We start from the raw sequence: 15,775 nt of genomic DNA, 5'->3' as shown, positions 1-15,775 counted from the left end.
ACACACACACACACACACACACACACACACACACACACACACACACAATAAAACCCTCTGGCTTTCTTGGCAGTTTGACACTGTGCTTCCAGTGTGTTTTCTCTCTAACAGGCAGAAGGACCGACAGGCAGACAGATTAGATGGACAGATGGATAGAGGCATTTGGCCGGTGTCCTCTAGCTTGTCCTTGATGTGGCCACTACAGCAGCAGAGTGCAGCTGAACTATCGATCTCTTCATATTAAGGCGGGAAGGCCACATAATCATGCTGTCAACCAGCCAGACAAAACTGTCATTGGTCACTCAGGCAGGCAGTTCACATTCAGCAAGCTGCTTAGTCATCAATGACTTCACCTTAAGGAAAGGTGTGTCCGTTCGGAGCTCTTGTTCAGAACACTTATCCTAATGCAAGTCATTAAGGCTGCAAAGAACAGTCTGCAATACCTCGTCTCCATTTCCCCATCCCCATTAACTCTAAGTGCCTTTCTAAGGCAGCCTTCTGTATTAATTGCATTGGTCCTTGCATCTTTTGATACCAAGAACTCACTATATCAAGTTTCAATACATTCCCCTTTTCAAGAACTCATGTGCAGTCATACTCAATCCAAAACATGATCCGATTATATAAGCAACCACGATCTACCGCTAAGCCTACATCAGCACTTGTATACCGAGGCCTTGTGCGCATAAAGGTTTGTGAACCTGGAAGGCATTTTTCCCCTGCCTGCTATTTTTACTGCAGTTAACGGTCCATGAGGCAGCGGATCAATATCCCACCGCCGCAGAGCGCTGCGCTAGTGTCTGCTCTGAAGGAACATGCTAGAGCCGCGTGGCGCCCCAGAGGGGGGCCTCACAGCCATCTACCTCCTCCTGAGGTCCATACAGTCCCGTTAATCCTGTCTGAGTCTAAGCTGTATGGTCGTCGTCGTCCCCCCCCCCCCCAAACCCTGCATGTCAATGTTTTTTAAGAGCACAGCTTTCTACTAACATCTAAAAACACATCTGTCAGGTGCACTGGAACTCCTCTCTGTGTGTGGGGGCGGCACTAGCTCAGGAGGTAGAGCGGGTGGACTGGCAACCGGAAGGTTGCTAGTTCAATCCCCGGCTCCTCCTAGCTGAGTGTCGAGGTGTCTCTGAGCAACACACCTCGCCCTAACTGCTCTCGACAAGCTGGCCGTCACCCTGCGTGGTGGACTGGTGTGTGAATCAGTGAATTAAATGTTGTAAATCCCTTTGGTTAAAAGTGTTGGACTGGTGTGTGAACCAGTGAATTGAATGTTGTAAATCCCTTTGGTTAAAAGTGTTAAGCAAAATCCCCTAAATGTAAGTGTGTGTGTGTAGTCATGTAGCGAACTAGCACCTTATCTAGGGGTTCAGTGAGTCGTTCTCACTAAAACCACCAGCCGTTCACAGGTATCATTGTATTGGGCTACTGAAATGCCAGCTAGACTTCTCTGATTGTATTTAAAAAGTATTGAATTGCAAGATACGCTGGATGTGTGCAGCTTTTATATTTGTAACCCATCAGCATTAATCGATCATCGACTTCCTGTAATTTCAACCTAACCAAACTCTATCTCTCTCTCTCGTTCTTTCTCTCAATCCAGTGTTCCCTCGGGGTCAGCCTCTGTTCAATATGGTTAAAGATCTATGGATCAATAATTCACACTTACAGATTGACCACTCTCTCTCTCCAACTGCCTCTCTCTCTCACTCGCTCTCTGACTCTGCCATTACTTTCTCATTCCCTTCCTGTTATCCTCTTATGCTGTCCTCTATTCGTCACCCCCCATCGACTCTTCCCATTTCTCACCCTCCTCTGTCACACATCATCATCCTTTGTCTGACTCCCCTTTGCCTGCTCCCTCCCCTCCCGGTAGAGGGAGGGAGACCTGAACCCTGGAACACATCTAAGCCCTGTGTCAGATCCTTAGGCATGGGAGGGCTTAACATTCTCCCTGGAGTGGTTGCACTGTTGCTAGACACAGAGCAAACTGACACTGTGACACACACACCCACACCCCCCCCCCCCCCCCCCCCCCCCCACACACACACACACACACACACAGTGACTGACGCCAATTAGAAGTGTCCCTGTCAGTACATTAAGTCAGTCACTAATGTTGCCCAGGGACTGAATGATGTACGATGAAGGTAGACACTCATAGTTATAGAGTGGGAGCAATAGAAAAAGTAAGCAGAGGTCTAACAGGGTCTGATATCTCAATGATAATCTACCACGCACACAAACCCACACATGGTGTGTGAAGATTTCCTTTGATGAAAAATATGAATGATTGAAAAGCTGAAATGAAATAATGTACATTTCAGTGGATACGTCTGAATTATAAGATCACTGGAGAAGAAGGACAGGGCACTCAATGCGACATAATTAGTTTCCGTTTGAATATTGAATCTAAAAAGATATTGATAGAAATGTGATGTTCTTTGATCGAAACATGAACCTGCCGACATTGTACGGCATAGGCTTCAACAGAATACCAATGAGGGAGAATGCATGGACAACCGGGGTGACCATGGACTAAAGATATTAAGTGGAAGAATGAGAATGTTGCAAAGGCTTTCAAGCGACAGAGAGATGACCGACTATGGTTCAACAACCGTCCATGAAAAGCATTCTATATCAGACGGACACCCTAAGGTAATGCAATACAGGGGTTCAGTCAGCTGAAACTGCTGCATTTCTGATAGGTTTTCAGCTGTTGCAGCGTATTTCTTAGTGGCCTAGCGACATACATGTTCAAATGGTAGACAGACTGCATTCATATTGTGTTTTTTACTGAAGTGCTTAAATGACTCACGATCTGTGTGTGTTTGTGTGGTGTTTTTATTAGTGGCAGCGGAGCGCATAATAGGAGAAAAACACTTGGAAAGTAATTTGTACGCTCCGAATTAAACACAGACAACAACAAACAACAACCAGGCGCACAAGGAGGCCATGGAAGTGCCCTCGGAAAAGAATCGGCACGCTGTTCAGCTACATTGTCTTGCCCGCATTCTGTGATTTCATTTTTGCGCGTGTCTGTGCCAAGTGTCGGCTCTCCCTAGACACATGTGGCTCCTCGTAGCGCCCGGGTAGGGCGGGGGTTTTATGATTGATTTGACGATCAATTTAGAAGACGATAGAAGGTAATGTGCAAAACGTCCGTAAAGGTGTGGAGTGCCTCTTCTGAGCGGGAGGCACGAGGGAGATGACTCAAAGACTATCGCCACGGAAGTTATGCGTGCTGCGGTCGGTGACACTAGCCAAGCGGCACCAAGAGCTGGGCGCTGATGTTCAGTCTCTGACGGGCACAAAACATGTGTGTGTGCGTGCGCTTGCCCGTCCCTGGGCTGTGCATGTGTACGTTTAACATAGTGTATATGTTTTCATGTATGTATATATTGGTATATATTTGACAATAATTGTATAATATTGAATGTTTAATTAGATATTATTAAAAGATAACTTGACAATATTATTAGATAAATACGAAGGTGGTAATGAATTGTATCATATTGTAAACTAATGTATATTAATATATAATTATTTTTTGATGATTATTATATAAGGAAGCTAATACTCATTATAGATAAATAAATTAGGGAGAAGGGGTCAGATTAAATAAGTTTTCTTCTTCTCACCCCTTTTCGAACAGGTAAAGCAAGTGTAAGACAGTTTCTTCTTTTGTGATTTTCATTGTGTGTAAATATTACTTTATTGTAACTGTCCACTTGTTTCATTTATTTGATTGTTTATTATTGAATTTTTTTTTATTATTATTCACTTGTTTGAAATAAAAACTTTTTCAATTCAATTCAATGTTTGCGTGTGTGCGTGTGTTACCTGAGTGAAGGTCCAGGTGAGCTTCAGGTGCTTGTTGGAGGCGTAGCTGCACTCCAGCAGCCGGGGCCGGCTGTTCACCTCCACCAGACACTTGTTGTCGTCGTCGTCGATGGTGGGGCTGAGCACCCCCAGGTGCAGCTGCTGGGAGCTGGTGTAGTACACGTTCTGAGGAGAGGGACGGGACGCGTCACCAGAGCTGTCCTCTCCCGCTTCTCTTCCTAACTCTCGGGAGGTTACTCGCTCCACTCGGTTCCATCTAAAGTCGTCGTGTTCTTCGAGATGTGGATGCGTCTGAGACGGCTCTTTTGAGGAGAGGGAATACATTTACCATCCCTGGTGGCAACGGCTCGCGGCCGGTAGTGGAGGCAGAGGACACCGGAGAGGAACTCCAGAATACTGTTCATTTTCTACCTGCATTGATACTTTCACCTGAGCCCCGTCTTATGCAAATACATATACACAGTTAACTAGTGAAGATATAAGGGCTAGGAATACTGATGACAGATCTAGTTGTTTTAAATTGTGTTTTGGATCAAAGCCCTCAGCATTAGAATAGAAGAATAGAATGCAAGAATACAACAGGCCGCATGCATATCTCACCTCAATAAAGAAAATGCATAGTAAGGGATTTAACGATCCAATTATGCGATACAAGACAAAACCAAACACAAAATAATTAAAAAGATTAGAAACAAATACAAGCAGTGGTTGAGACGATAAACAAAATATTAGTTAGTATGAGCGTGTGTGTGTGTGTGTGTGTGTGTGTGTGTGTGTGTGTGTGTGTGTGTGTGTGTGTGTGTGTGTGTGTGTGTGTGTGTGTGTGTGTGTTGCTGAATAAAGAGTGCATGTCTGTTGTGAATCCTCCTTGTCCCTGGCATTGCAGCCACCAGCAGAGGTTATACTTTACAAGACATCCTCTGCTGCAACAGTCTGTCCAGGTAGCAACAGTCACACAGAGCTCTGGGGAATCTGTTTAACAGTGCACAGCAAATATTGGGGACAATAATTTAAGTGTTTGTGTGTGTGCATGCTGTAGTGAGAGAGAGAGAGAAAGTGTGCGTGAGTTTTGACCATCTTTCTTTAACCATGTAAAAAGCCCACTAGATAAGGATTAGGGCAGAATATGTGTAAGAGTGTGTGTATGTGTGTGTGTGTGCCTGTTCATGCATGCGTGCGTGTACACCCATTGCAATAGCAGTTTCTGACCTAATGGTTTGGACAAGGTAGGTGTCAGGAATGTGTGTGTGTGTGTGTGTGTGAATCTAATAGTGAACATTTGAAACCTCAATAATGACGGTGATTAAATGCCCATCTGTCTATGCTGATTGCCCACTGTTCAGTGGAGGGCTCCTGCCAGCTCCCCTTCCGCTAAGCCTCTGCGGGAAACCTTAAACGGGAGGATCAGTGGTGACATCATGTCGGATGGTTTACAACATCTGCTGACACAAGTCCATTTGTACACCCTCTTAGCATACGTCCAGTCCCGAAGGGGCTGGCATTCTGTGGGACGAGAAACTATCCCCTCCTAGCCCAGCGCCCTGAAACAGCAGGGAAAAGCCCTGCGAAACCCAGTGGGAATGCTTGACAAGATTTGACATGATATCACTTTTGGCTTTGATATCATATAAAAAAAGAAACAAAGGAAATATAATTGCATTAAAATAAAATAATATTGCATTCTTCTCTCCGGTTTAAATTATGACAATCAACACCTGAGTAGTTGTCAAATAACTAACAGCAGTACTGCTTCTAGATGGATTCTAGCTAGTCCTTGGGTGTGTCCTGGGGCCTAGCAGGGGCTCACTGCGCCGTTCAGGAGCCCTGCAGAGGGGAGTCTGGGGAGCTGGTTGGTACACGAGGCGTGGGTTCCAGTCCCTCGGGGCCGTGCGTGGGGGATGCGGTGTTGTGACTCCAGCGACTCCTAAAAGCAGCCTTCAATGATCAGAAGAGCTTGCAGCTCCAGGGGGCTAGTGGAGCGAAATGAGGGGAGGCGTAACCCATGCATGCCTCACTTGGCTGAAGAGCCAAGACGCCATAGCTACTTTGGGAAATATAGTCTGCATTTATATAACTTTCAACCTCGGCAGAACAGCCTCCTGGATCCTTGGTAACCAAGGACCGAAGACAGAAAATATAATATTCCTCCTGACACCTCCTTGATGCTAAAATGTCAAATGTCAACTCTGACAGAGTGCTGAGTTCCAATGAGATATGGCCATGGTTATAAATCACAGAGGGTGATAGGCCAGGGTGCTCATTAGTGCTACACTGCTGCACTTCAGATTGAAAAAAAGAAAGGAGGTAACCAGAAATGTCCCCAAGGACATCAATCTTTCTAGCTGGGTCATTGGCTAATTGTGGTCGTAAACCTTCTTGCAGCTCGGTTATATCCAGGGAATGATCGATCGGTTGAGTCAGCATCTGACATTGTGTATCGCTGGTTTACATAGCGGCCATGCTGGTTTCTCTCACTGGTATTCACTTGGCTGTAGCTTGGAAACAATTCATGTGAGCCGTCGTACGTTGTTCAAAAATATCCAGCCAATCGTATTTAATAACTAAGTGACTCTCATACTCTCTCTTCATTCCAGCTGAATCTGGTTGGAAGTAAAGCAAAAATATCTTTCTCCCATGATGAAAGCATTCCGTGCACATTTCTGATCATCCTGACATTGTTTTTCAACTGTTGCGCTTCTGGTTTGAAATGAACAGAAAACATCTCCCCAAAACACTGATCAGTCCCATCACACAAGACCGGCCTGCAGAGAGAAACATAATGTGAACTCAGGATAGTCTCATGAGGCTTGGGGCTAGCAGCAGCTGCTATAAGTTAAATATTGATTTGAGAATTATTGTTATTCAAAGGCTTAACCCATGGCGACTGGTACACACACAAGTGCACATACACAAGAATGCCTGAGTGTGCATCGAAAGGCTATACATTACACAGCTACTTGTTGCAAGAATATCTGAAAGGGGCAAACAACCAACTTGTCCTCATAAATAATGAAGATACACGTCATAGTGAGAAAGAGACCAAGTGTTGGGAAGGTAGAGATAATATAGAGAAAACATGTGAATGGAGATTGATTGGAGCATTTCAAGTGAATCATTTGGGGAAGGCAGTTGCCTTAAGGATGCAATCAAATTATTTATTGTAATTCATTTTTACTTTTGAGCATTTTTACTTACTTTTTACTTTCCTTTGGGCCGAATGAAGTGATTACATGCTAGCATTTGATATATTGATGGCTGTAGGGATGTAAAGGCAATTTCAACAAATATGACAAAAATGCTTCTAGAATAAAATGCATTCTCTAGCTTTAAGTTATCCAAAAAATGGCTATGTCCTGGAAAAGTGAGTGATTAATACGAGTGAGAAATTGAGAGTTTGCAAATACAGCAAGGGGTTAGAGCAAAGGAAGTGTATTTAGTCAACGATGTCAACTGCAACACAAACTTCATACTTATTGTGTCTTTAGGTTTCCAGCAGTATAGGTACACAGTTGTTAATCATGGCTTTTCCTTTTTTGCAGCAGCAGCAATCGTTTTAGAAACTACAAATAGAAAAGAAAAAGCTAAAGAGAGAATACAACTAAATAAAAAAAGAGAATAGGGGAAGCATCGGTTGTCTTCTGCAGGATGAAATCAATCGATTCAATATCCAATATCATTCAAATACATCCGGTTGTAGGTTTAAAGAAATGCAAACGGTTCCATTTTAAACACTAATAAGAGCCTATATTCGGTTAGGCTCAAGCGCCATCTCTGCTGATTTCAAGAACTATCACTAAATCCTTTTAACAGAATATAACAATAACAGGGTCAGCTACGTCATGGAAAAACAAAATGTCATGCCCACTTCACTGCATGGCCAAATCCGCACATTGATTTAGCTTTTCTCTGTTCCTGCCTGTCCCTCTATTCGTATTCCCTTGATTTCCTGGTCTACGGGAACCACAGATTAATATTATGCATTGCTGACATTCGACAACTCATCAAGTATTCATAAGCACATCCCTCTATCTCACGGGCACCCACGGGCACACACACACACACACACACACACACACACACACACACACACACACACACACACACACACACACACACACACACACACACACACACACACACACACACACACACACACCAGCAGCAGCAGCAGCAGCATGGCTTTACTATGACAGACTGTAATGAACGCATAATAAATACAATTATACCTAAAGAATACAGGAGGTATTGGTTCCCCAGTCTGAATGTATCTTTTATGGCCTACAGACAGAGTTGATAGGGCTCCATTATAAATGGTACATTCTCACAGTTATCAGTTTCGTTTGCTTTGATTGTTGGATAATGTGATGACTTAATCCAAAAATACTCGTAAGGATAACTATAAAATAAAATAGTAGACAAATGTCGGATAGGTATCACGGAAAACAGGGAACACATGCACAAGTGTGTGCGTGTGTACATATTTTTAATTGCTACATATTGTTGTGATGTATAGAGATGCGTGATGGAGTGAGTTTTCTGCAGCTGTCACAAAACAAAACACAGGCCTCACAGGTAAAACACAAACACATACTGACAAACAGTGAACGAGAGAGAGAGAATGTATAAAAGTAATTGGGGTTTGTGGGATTGATAGTGTATGTGTCGCAGGGAATGCCTGGCACTTGTGTGAGAAACAAAACAATTCACAATGTGTGTTGCAAACAAAGGTTTTCTTTTGAAAGGGAGCATCAACAGTAGAGATTAATCTATAACATTGTCTGAATTCTAACCGTGTCATTTCAAAGTCTGTGCTGCCCTGCGCCTGTCAACATCATGCTAATGGTATTGGAGACAAATCCAATGAGATCCCATTTAGACTGTTACCACTCTCTGTTCATCTGCAGACATCATCAGACAGTTCATCTACCAGATGAGCCTTTCTACTCTTTGGAAGCCAAGTGTGACATCAGCCCACCACTTCTAACAGAGACTCTCTAACAGAGAGATCTGTAGAAGTGTTTGTTGTTCATTGATCATCATCAAGTTCATCTTGCTGTTTGGAGAACATATCACTGCAGCATGTTGAAAGTATTCCTTCTTCTCGCTCAAGAAGGCATGCAGTTGTGTTACATCAACTGTATTTTGGATGCCAAAAAGAAACTTCAGGCTTCTCTGGGTGGACCCTCAGCCTATTGCAGGAGCCTTTTCTATCCGAATGAGCTCCCTGCCATGGGGTGAAATCATTTACCTGGAGTGTTCTTTTGTCTGGTGTCCTCCTCCCCACCAACCTTCACCATTAAATGCTACAATAAAAACAGCAATCTCTTAATCAGTTAAGAAAGTGTGCAACACGGTAAAGCACTCGCCTTTGTCTCAAAGATTCTAGGTTCACCATTGTTAAATCCCTGTGTAAAGATACGGAGAGCCCATTCATCTGAAGACAACCAATCTCAGGCCCCAGCTGAAGAACACCTTGGAGCCATTGTGCTAACCCAGCTAATATATAGGTATAAAGTTGTAAAATGAAGGGAATGAAGGTAAAGAAGAAAATTGTCTGCAAGAAAAGTCCCCCATACAGCGCCTTTCACCTTCTATTGACTACTGCAGTAAAAAAAGACAATTGCAAACAGCTATTCCACCGGCTCACCAGTGTCTTGATTGACAGGTGGAGAATACGTGGTCTTCAGATATGGAAATGGAGATGGACGAAAATAGACGCGAGGACCCAGATAGCAAGTCAGAGAGGTTTGGAACAACCAGCTGCGGCAAAAGTGTTGGGAGGGGCAACAGTGACACATGGTCCAATCACGACACTCTCAGAAATGAGTCTCTATGGACTGTCAAGCCAGGCCCCATCGCGCTTCCCATCATGCCGCGGTGTTTATTGTTCCCGGGATTAGAGTGTGACAAGTTGTCACATTGCAGTTGATAGAGAGAGACATGGAAATGACAAATTATGGCGAAGCAGTCATTTGACATGCACAGCGGGCGGCTGGGGGAGCGGAGTGGCTTACACATTCACCAGGCCTGGGATTAGCATACCCATTCAATGCAATTCTGTCGCAAAAATAAACGCCTTGACTGCGACAGCAAAAGGGGTGTATGTTGAAATACGAGGCAGTGCTGAGGACTGCAGGATGAGGCCTCTTACCTGGGGGGTCATGCCGTGACACAGGTACATGATTGGAGCGTTGTCTGTGTCGGGCCCCTGGTCCAGGCAGAGGTCCCCTCTCAGACTGTTCTTCACCTGGAGAAGACGACGACGGAGGATGAACAGCGCGCAACATGGAAGGAAGAAGAAGACCGACATTGAAAACACAAACACAAGGAGGACAGAGACACAGAACTTCAGCACTGCAGGATGCGTTAATTAAACACAGAGGAGGGCTTTGTTTCTCTCCTCTTCAGCTGTGTGTCTGTTTTTCTGAATACGTTATCCAGTGTTCAGAGGCAGCTGGGGTCAGAGGTGAAACTGCTGCAATGGACACCGGCTCTTTCCATAACAATACAAAAACACCTTAGAGAGAGAGAGCGAGAGCGCAAGAGAGCGAGAGACATTCTTTAGAAAGACAGGGTGAGAGAGGATGAGAGGAGAGAGATAATACAAGCAATGGCCGTTCCAGCAGCCTCCTTTTTATTGCACCCTGTCTGGACAGCATCTCCTGTGTGACACAGGAGAGCGATACGTCCGCCTTCCCCATCAATATCCAGGGAGGAGAACACGGGCCGACCTTTGGGGAACGCCCATTGAGCTGTGCTCCAATAGGCAACGGTTCACGTGGGATTTTGTGGTGGTTAAAGTAGTTAGGCCCCTGCTCCGTGCATACCTTCCTTGCGCCAAAGGTGCAAAGACATCTCTGTGCGTCTCTGTTGGACATACAGAGCCGCCATCGCATCCACACCAAGGATTTGCGCTCTCCCCCCCTGCGTCCTCTCAACAACAACGTAGTCCGGCGTGCTCACAGTCGTGCCCATGTCTTCCACTGCTGTGACCAAACACGTACCCACCACATACCGACGCTCCACGTCCGTGCCTGGCGACTCAAACCCAGCCAAACAGAGTTCAGGAGCATGGAGTACCTGGGCGTCTTCCACCGGGAAAACATCTCTGGGTATCCCCCCCCACACGTGGTGCCAAAGTCGGACGGCGGCTACCAGCCGTGCATCGATTACCGCCGTCTCAACAACTCCACCACCCCAGACAATCCAACACATCAAGGACTTTTGGGCCCTGCTGGCTTGACAGGTAGTGTTCTCCAAGGTGGATCTGGTCCGGGGCTACAACAAAGTACGGGTTTGTCCAAACAACACCCCTAAGACTGCGGCCATCCTGACGTTCCGACTTTTTTCGTGTTCATGCATAGGAAAAAAACATGCAGCACAAGCTCTCCAGTGTCTAATGGTCCGTGCTGAGTGAACCCTCCTTCCTTTTCGACAAGCTGGCCGACATCCTCATCGCCAACGCGTCCAGGACGGAGCCCTGTCCCACCTTTGGATCCTCTTTGAATGCCTCAAACAAGACAGCCCTTTTGTGAAGGTGCCATCGACTTCCTGGGGCATTACCAGGGATGGAGCTGTAACACTGCCTTCGGAAGAGGCCCAGTGACAGATTTCCTAAAACCCTGCAAGACCAGCCCTGCATAGACATCCTGCTAAGGATGCTGTTGCCTGGTCAGAGGAGATTGTCAAGGAGTTTCAGACATGAAAGGGGCCCTGGCAACGTGACGCGCCCATCGCCCTCACGACCAACACATCGGATTACGGCATGGGCGCCTTCCACCAACAGCCTGGCAACCGCTCGCATTCTTCAGCCACCAGCTCCGCCCCAACCATCGGGAACATAGTGCTCTTGACCGCAGGCACTTTTTGACCGCTGCTCCCTGTTTCCTGCTGGAGGCCCGCCCATTCAGTGTTGGTCAGCCACAAGCCCCTTGTGTTTTCATAGCCAAGGTCGCTGACCTGTGATCTGCCCGCCAGCAGAGGCACCTCGCTTTCATCTCTGAGTTCACTTTAGACATCAGACATAACGTGGGAAAAAAATGCCGTTGTGGACCGCCTCTCCAAGTGGTCTTCGTTAGTGTGAATTTGGACATTGACTAAGCCAAAATGGCTGCTGGCCAGGCCTCCAGCCCAGAAGTCAAGGCCTACAGGACCGCCATCGCGAGTCTGCAGCTATCTGTCCAGAGCCCTAACGTTTCGCTGCTATGCGACATTTCCACCGGTCAGCCACGCCCCATCATTCCCGGGAGTGGAGGACCGCGGGTTTGCGATGTGCTCCAAGGGCTCTCATGATTGTTTCACCTAACTCCCCATGCTGCATAGGGGGCCGGAGCTGATGGCGACTTCATCCCCGAGGCCAATGCTCCCTGGTCGGCGACTGTGCTGTGCTCTGCCCCCTCCGGCCTCTGCCGGTCCTGCGTCCCACATGAACTGCTCGACGCACACAGGAGCCCCCTTCAGCCACCCTACGACGGGCCATTCTGCGTTCTGGAGCTAGCTGATAAAACCTACGTATGGGTGGACCGCCTAATGCCCGCTCCCCTGGACTTGGAACAACCCGTTGCTTCGGCTCAGTCCCCATGCCACGGACGTCCTCCCTCCCGTTCTCCCAGCGACAGTGACCCCAGACAGACCCAGGGCTCTTGTGGTGGCTCAGGCGCTACCTCCAGTCCCCGCCCAGGGGTTCACCAACAGGTTTGGCTGCGTAGTCCGGCCCCCTGGTGTTTGTGAATTCTGGGGGAGTGGTGAGCAAGCACACAGACTCGAAAGATATGATTCACCACAAGCGTCAAGGTCAGGAATTACAGAGAGGCTGCCAGTGTACATTGCCTTTCGGAGCGTCTGTAGGCAATGAGGCGTTGGAGCGGAGGTCGTACAGTGTGTTTGTGTTGATTGTTTTTTTTTTGTGTTCAAAAGCCACGGTACAACGGCTTCGGCTCACGCTGTAACCCAATTCACTCGGCATTCATTTTGTTTTTATAAACCCGCCTCACTGGCAAAGATTCATCTCCATGTTTAGCAATAATCTGCCAGCTGCCGGAAAATCAGAAAACCCATAAGAATACCTGTGTTATGAATAAAACTCTAGCTTAAAAAATGTTTTCGCTGCATTCGTCAGGTTGCCTTTCTTCTTTCATGTTAGAGTGATGCACTGATTCCAACACCGACATCTCTCTCTGTCATCTGAAGGAGTTCACAGGCAGGAGTTTGTTGTTTTCCTCCAATATGTAAACTTCTAACCCATCTACATTCGTCAGATGCTGCTCGGCAACAACTCTTTCATCTCTCGAATCAGAGCAGGGCGCGGCGGCCCCACACACACACTTACTGGAAGCACCGAGGACGTCCATCTCCCGCGCTCCTGCACTGGCGATTGTTTATCAGAATAGCAAACATTAGAGGTGAGAGGAGAGAGGCTCTGGGGAGCGAGAGAGAGCGCATCGCAAACGATGGCGCTGAAGACGTAACAGGAAACCGGCGGATGACCTGTTTTCAATGGAATAAATTCTTCTCCCGTACTGCCCTTTATTCAAGCTTCAGGGCGACGTCTACAGCAGCCACAGAAAGAAGGGAAAAAAAGCCCTCTTTTAGACTAGAAGCACATCGCTTATTATTGAGTTACTTTAGCTAAAAAGGTTGAGAACAACTGAATCCAAAGCTCTTATTTTTCCCATTAAATGCAGCATTAAGTGCAAGGGATAATTTTGAACAAAACAACATGTTTATTTCAAACGCCTGCCACACATCCCCAGAGATGGGCTATGATAAAATGATGCTAAGAGGTTCAACACACTCCAGAAGCCATCAGCAGCTGGCTCTTTCACCCTGCTTCTCACACCACGACCTCTAATGTTGATGCAGAAGACAGTGTTAGGAGTTTTAATGGGAATATGTTTATACAGAGGTATGTGTGGTATAGCAGCACTCCATCAGTGGCCTAAAGGAATGAAATATAGAAATGGGCATGCAGAATTGGATTGTGTAGGGTACTAATGCATCATCCATGTTATGTTGCGTGGAGCATGCTTCAATCAAATATATGCGATAAAAATAACAACAATGAAAAAGTTGAAAAAATAACCTTTTCCTTCTTATTTTTTTCGGAAAATGTAATAGTTGTATATGATCTTCAACATAATTATCGATGCCATTTGTCACTGTAACTAAAATAAGGCCGTAATCTATTTATTTTATTTTTTTAAAGCTCTCACCTTCTGCAATTTAATTTAAGTCAATGAAACAGACAGTATTGTGAACACTTCTTCATACAAGATGTAAAAGTATTAAAATATCCACAGCAGTACTGCTATGTTCAGACATGAGATAAAGTCAAATCCATGCTGGTAATAGCCACCAGAATGTTTAATTCTTCCTCTGTCTCCGTCCAATTTTGTTACAGATTTAAGAGCTCTTGCATACTTGATCAACTGTACCAACAAGGTTTTGTGAGAAGGACCAACTCTTTGGTAAAGATTGGATTGGGTGGATGCAACATGAGATGGCAAACCTTTTCCCCGATGTATCATGCACACATTAGAATCTTTCCATCTTGGGATCTTTTTGCCGAGAGATTGAGACTGTGTGATAAGAGCGTAGCACTAACATCGATTCCCACTGGCGCCCACCATGCCGAGGATGAATGCACTCACATCATCCTGAGAGGCTTCGGATGAACGCGGCTACCAAACGGCATATCTGTTTGATATTTGTTTGTTAAGAGGTTGCAAGTTTCGAAGAAAATATGAAGGATAAAAAAAGAAAATAAAGCAGAACTCACTACTCCGTAAGCGAGGGTGTCTCTGTAGGAACGCAGCTCAGGATAGATGTTGGTCAGAAACCAGGTGAAAGGTCGACAGCCGAGGCGAGCACGCAGGGCCTTCCTCTCAGAGAGGTCCCCTATGTCTATGCCTGAGTTCTGCAGAGAGCGGACAAAAACATACAGACTGAAGTGGAGAGAAACGACATGTCTACTGCAGAGAAATAACAACAAGTAAGGGATTAAGACATGCGTATCGTATTTCATTTTTTTTTTAACACAGTGAGATCCTTCGAGCTGCACTGGTTGGGTAGTAGGGGTGCAGACAAGGCAGTGCTGCATTGTGCGGTCCTCTTCTCCACATTAACAGGTGGTTTGGCCAGTTTCATAACTCCCTCTGGCCATGGCAGCTTTTGACTGCCCTGTTCCTGTTCTCAGGCGGTTGAGCGTCTTCCCTATGGATCATATGGATATGATCCAGGTCATAAAGACATCCACACATAACTCCCTACCTGTTGAGGGATGTTCCAGGCCATGTAGACGTGGCTCTTGTGCTGGTCCATCCAGACCTCCGCCACCCTGAGAGCGTTGCGGCGCACATGGGCGGTCAGGTTGCTGGTATAGGGCTTGTGCGCACGCTCAATGTGCGCAATCCTGGAGCAGGGTAGGACCTCCACACTGCCTCCGCACTGCCACACCTTAGTGCAAATAAAATACATACGCACACATTTTAGTCATTTATTTATGTTCACATTTTACAATAACAAATCTTGAACACAAACACTGGTAGATGCACTCATCAAGCCCAGAATCTCTTTGACATGTCTGATCTCAGTCTATGGATACAGGAAGCAGCGTCTCCTCCATAAGTGGCGGCTGCCTATTCAAAAGACAGGGCGCCCGGCGTGACTGGGTCGGCATACTCCGGTAGCCGATAGACTCTCCCACCGAGCAACGCTTGTTTGAAAGCGAGTTTCAGTAGGGTGATCAACATGATCAAAACGAGTTTTCTCGGACTCTTGATGCATCAACTACATTAACGCTGGTAGTTACAACGGGTGTAGATGTTAAAAAGTTGTTTGTTGGTGCAGCATGCCGGCGAGACGCAGCCGCAGCCAAAAACGCCACACACGCACGCACGCACGCACGCACGCACACGCACACACACACACA

The 15,775-nt window shown here is 46.1% G+C and overlaps 1 protein-coding gene across 1 annotated transcript in view; it reads right to left on the bottom strand.

The window, feature by feature from the left end:
• The window catches only part of LOC115551410 (polypeptide N-acetylgalactosaminyltransferase 18), a 73,795-nt gene that overhangs the window by 3,544 nt on the left and 54,476 nt on the right, over positions 1-15,775 (bottom strand). Inside the window, exons 7-10 of the mRNA XM_030367130.1 lie at positions 15,115-15,300; positions 14,624-14,761; positions 9,998-10,093; positions 3,847-4,011 (exon numbers count right to left, since the gene is read on the bottom strand). Of these exons, the coding sequence (XP_030222990.1) occupies positions 3,847-4,011; positions 9,998-10,093; positions 14,624-14,761; positions 15,115-15,300 (585 nt within the window). The remainder of the gene's footprint in view (positions 1-3,846; positions 4,012-9,997; positions 10,094-14,623; positions 14,762-15,114; positions 15,301-15,775) is intronic.

This window comes from Gadus morhua, chromosome 9 (genome assembly GCF_902167405.1).
Source record: "Gadus morhua chromosome 9, gadMor3.0, whole genome shotgun sequence".
Taxonomy (NCBI): Eukaryota; Metazoa; Chordata; class Actinopteri; order Gadiformes; family Gadidae; genus Gadus; species Gadus morhua.
Note: the sequence above shows the minus strand (reverse complement) of the source record. Positions and strands in the feature narration are given on the sequence as shown.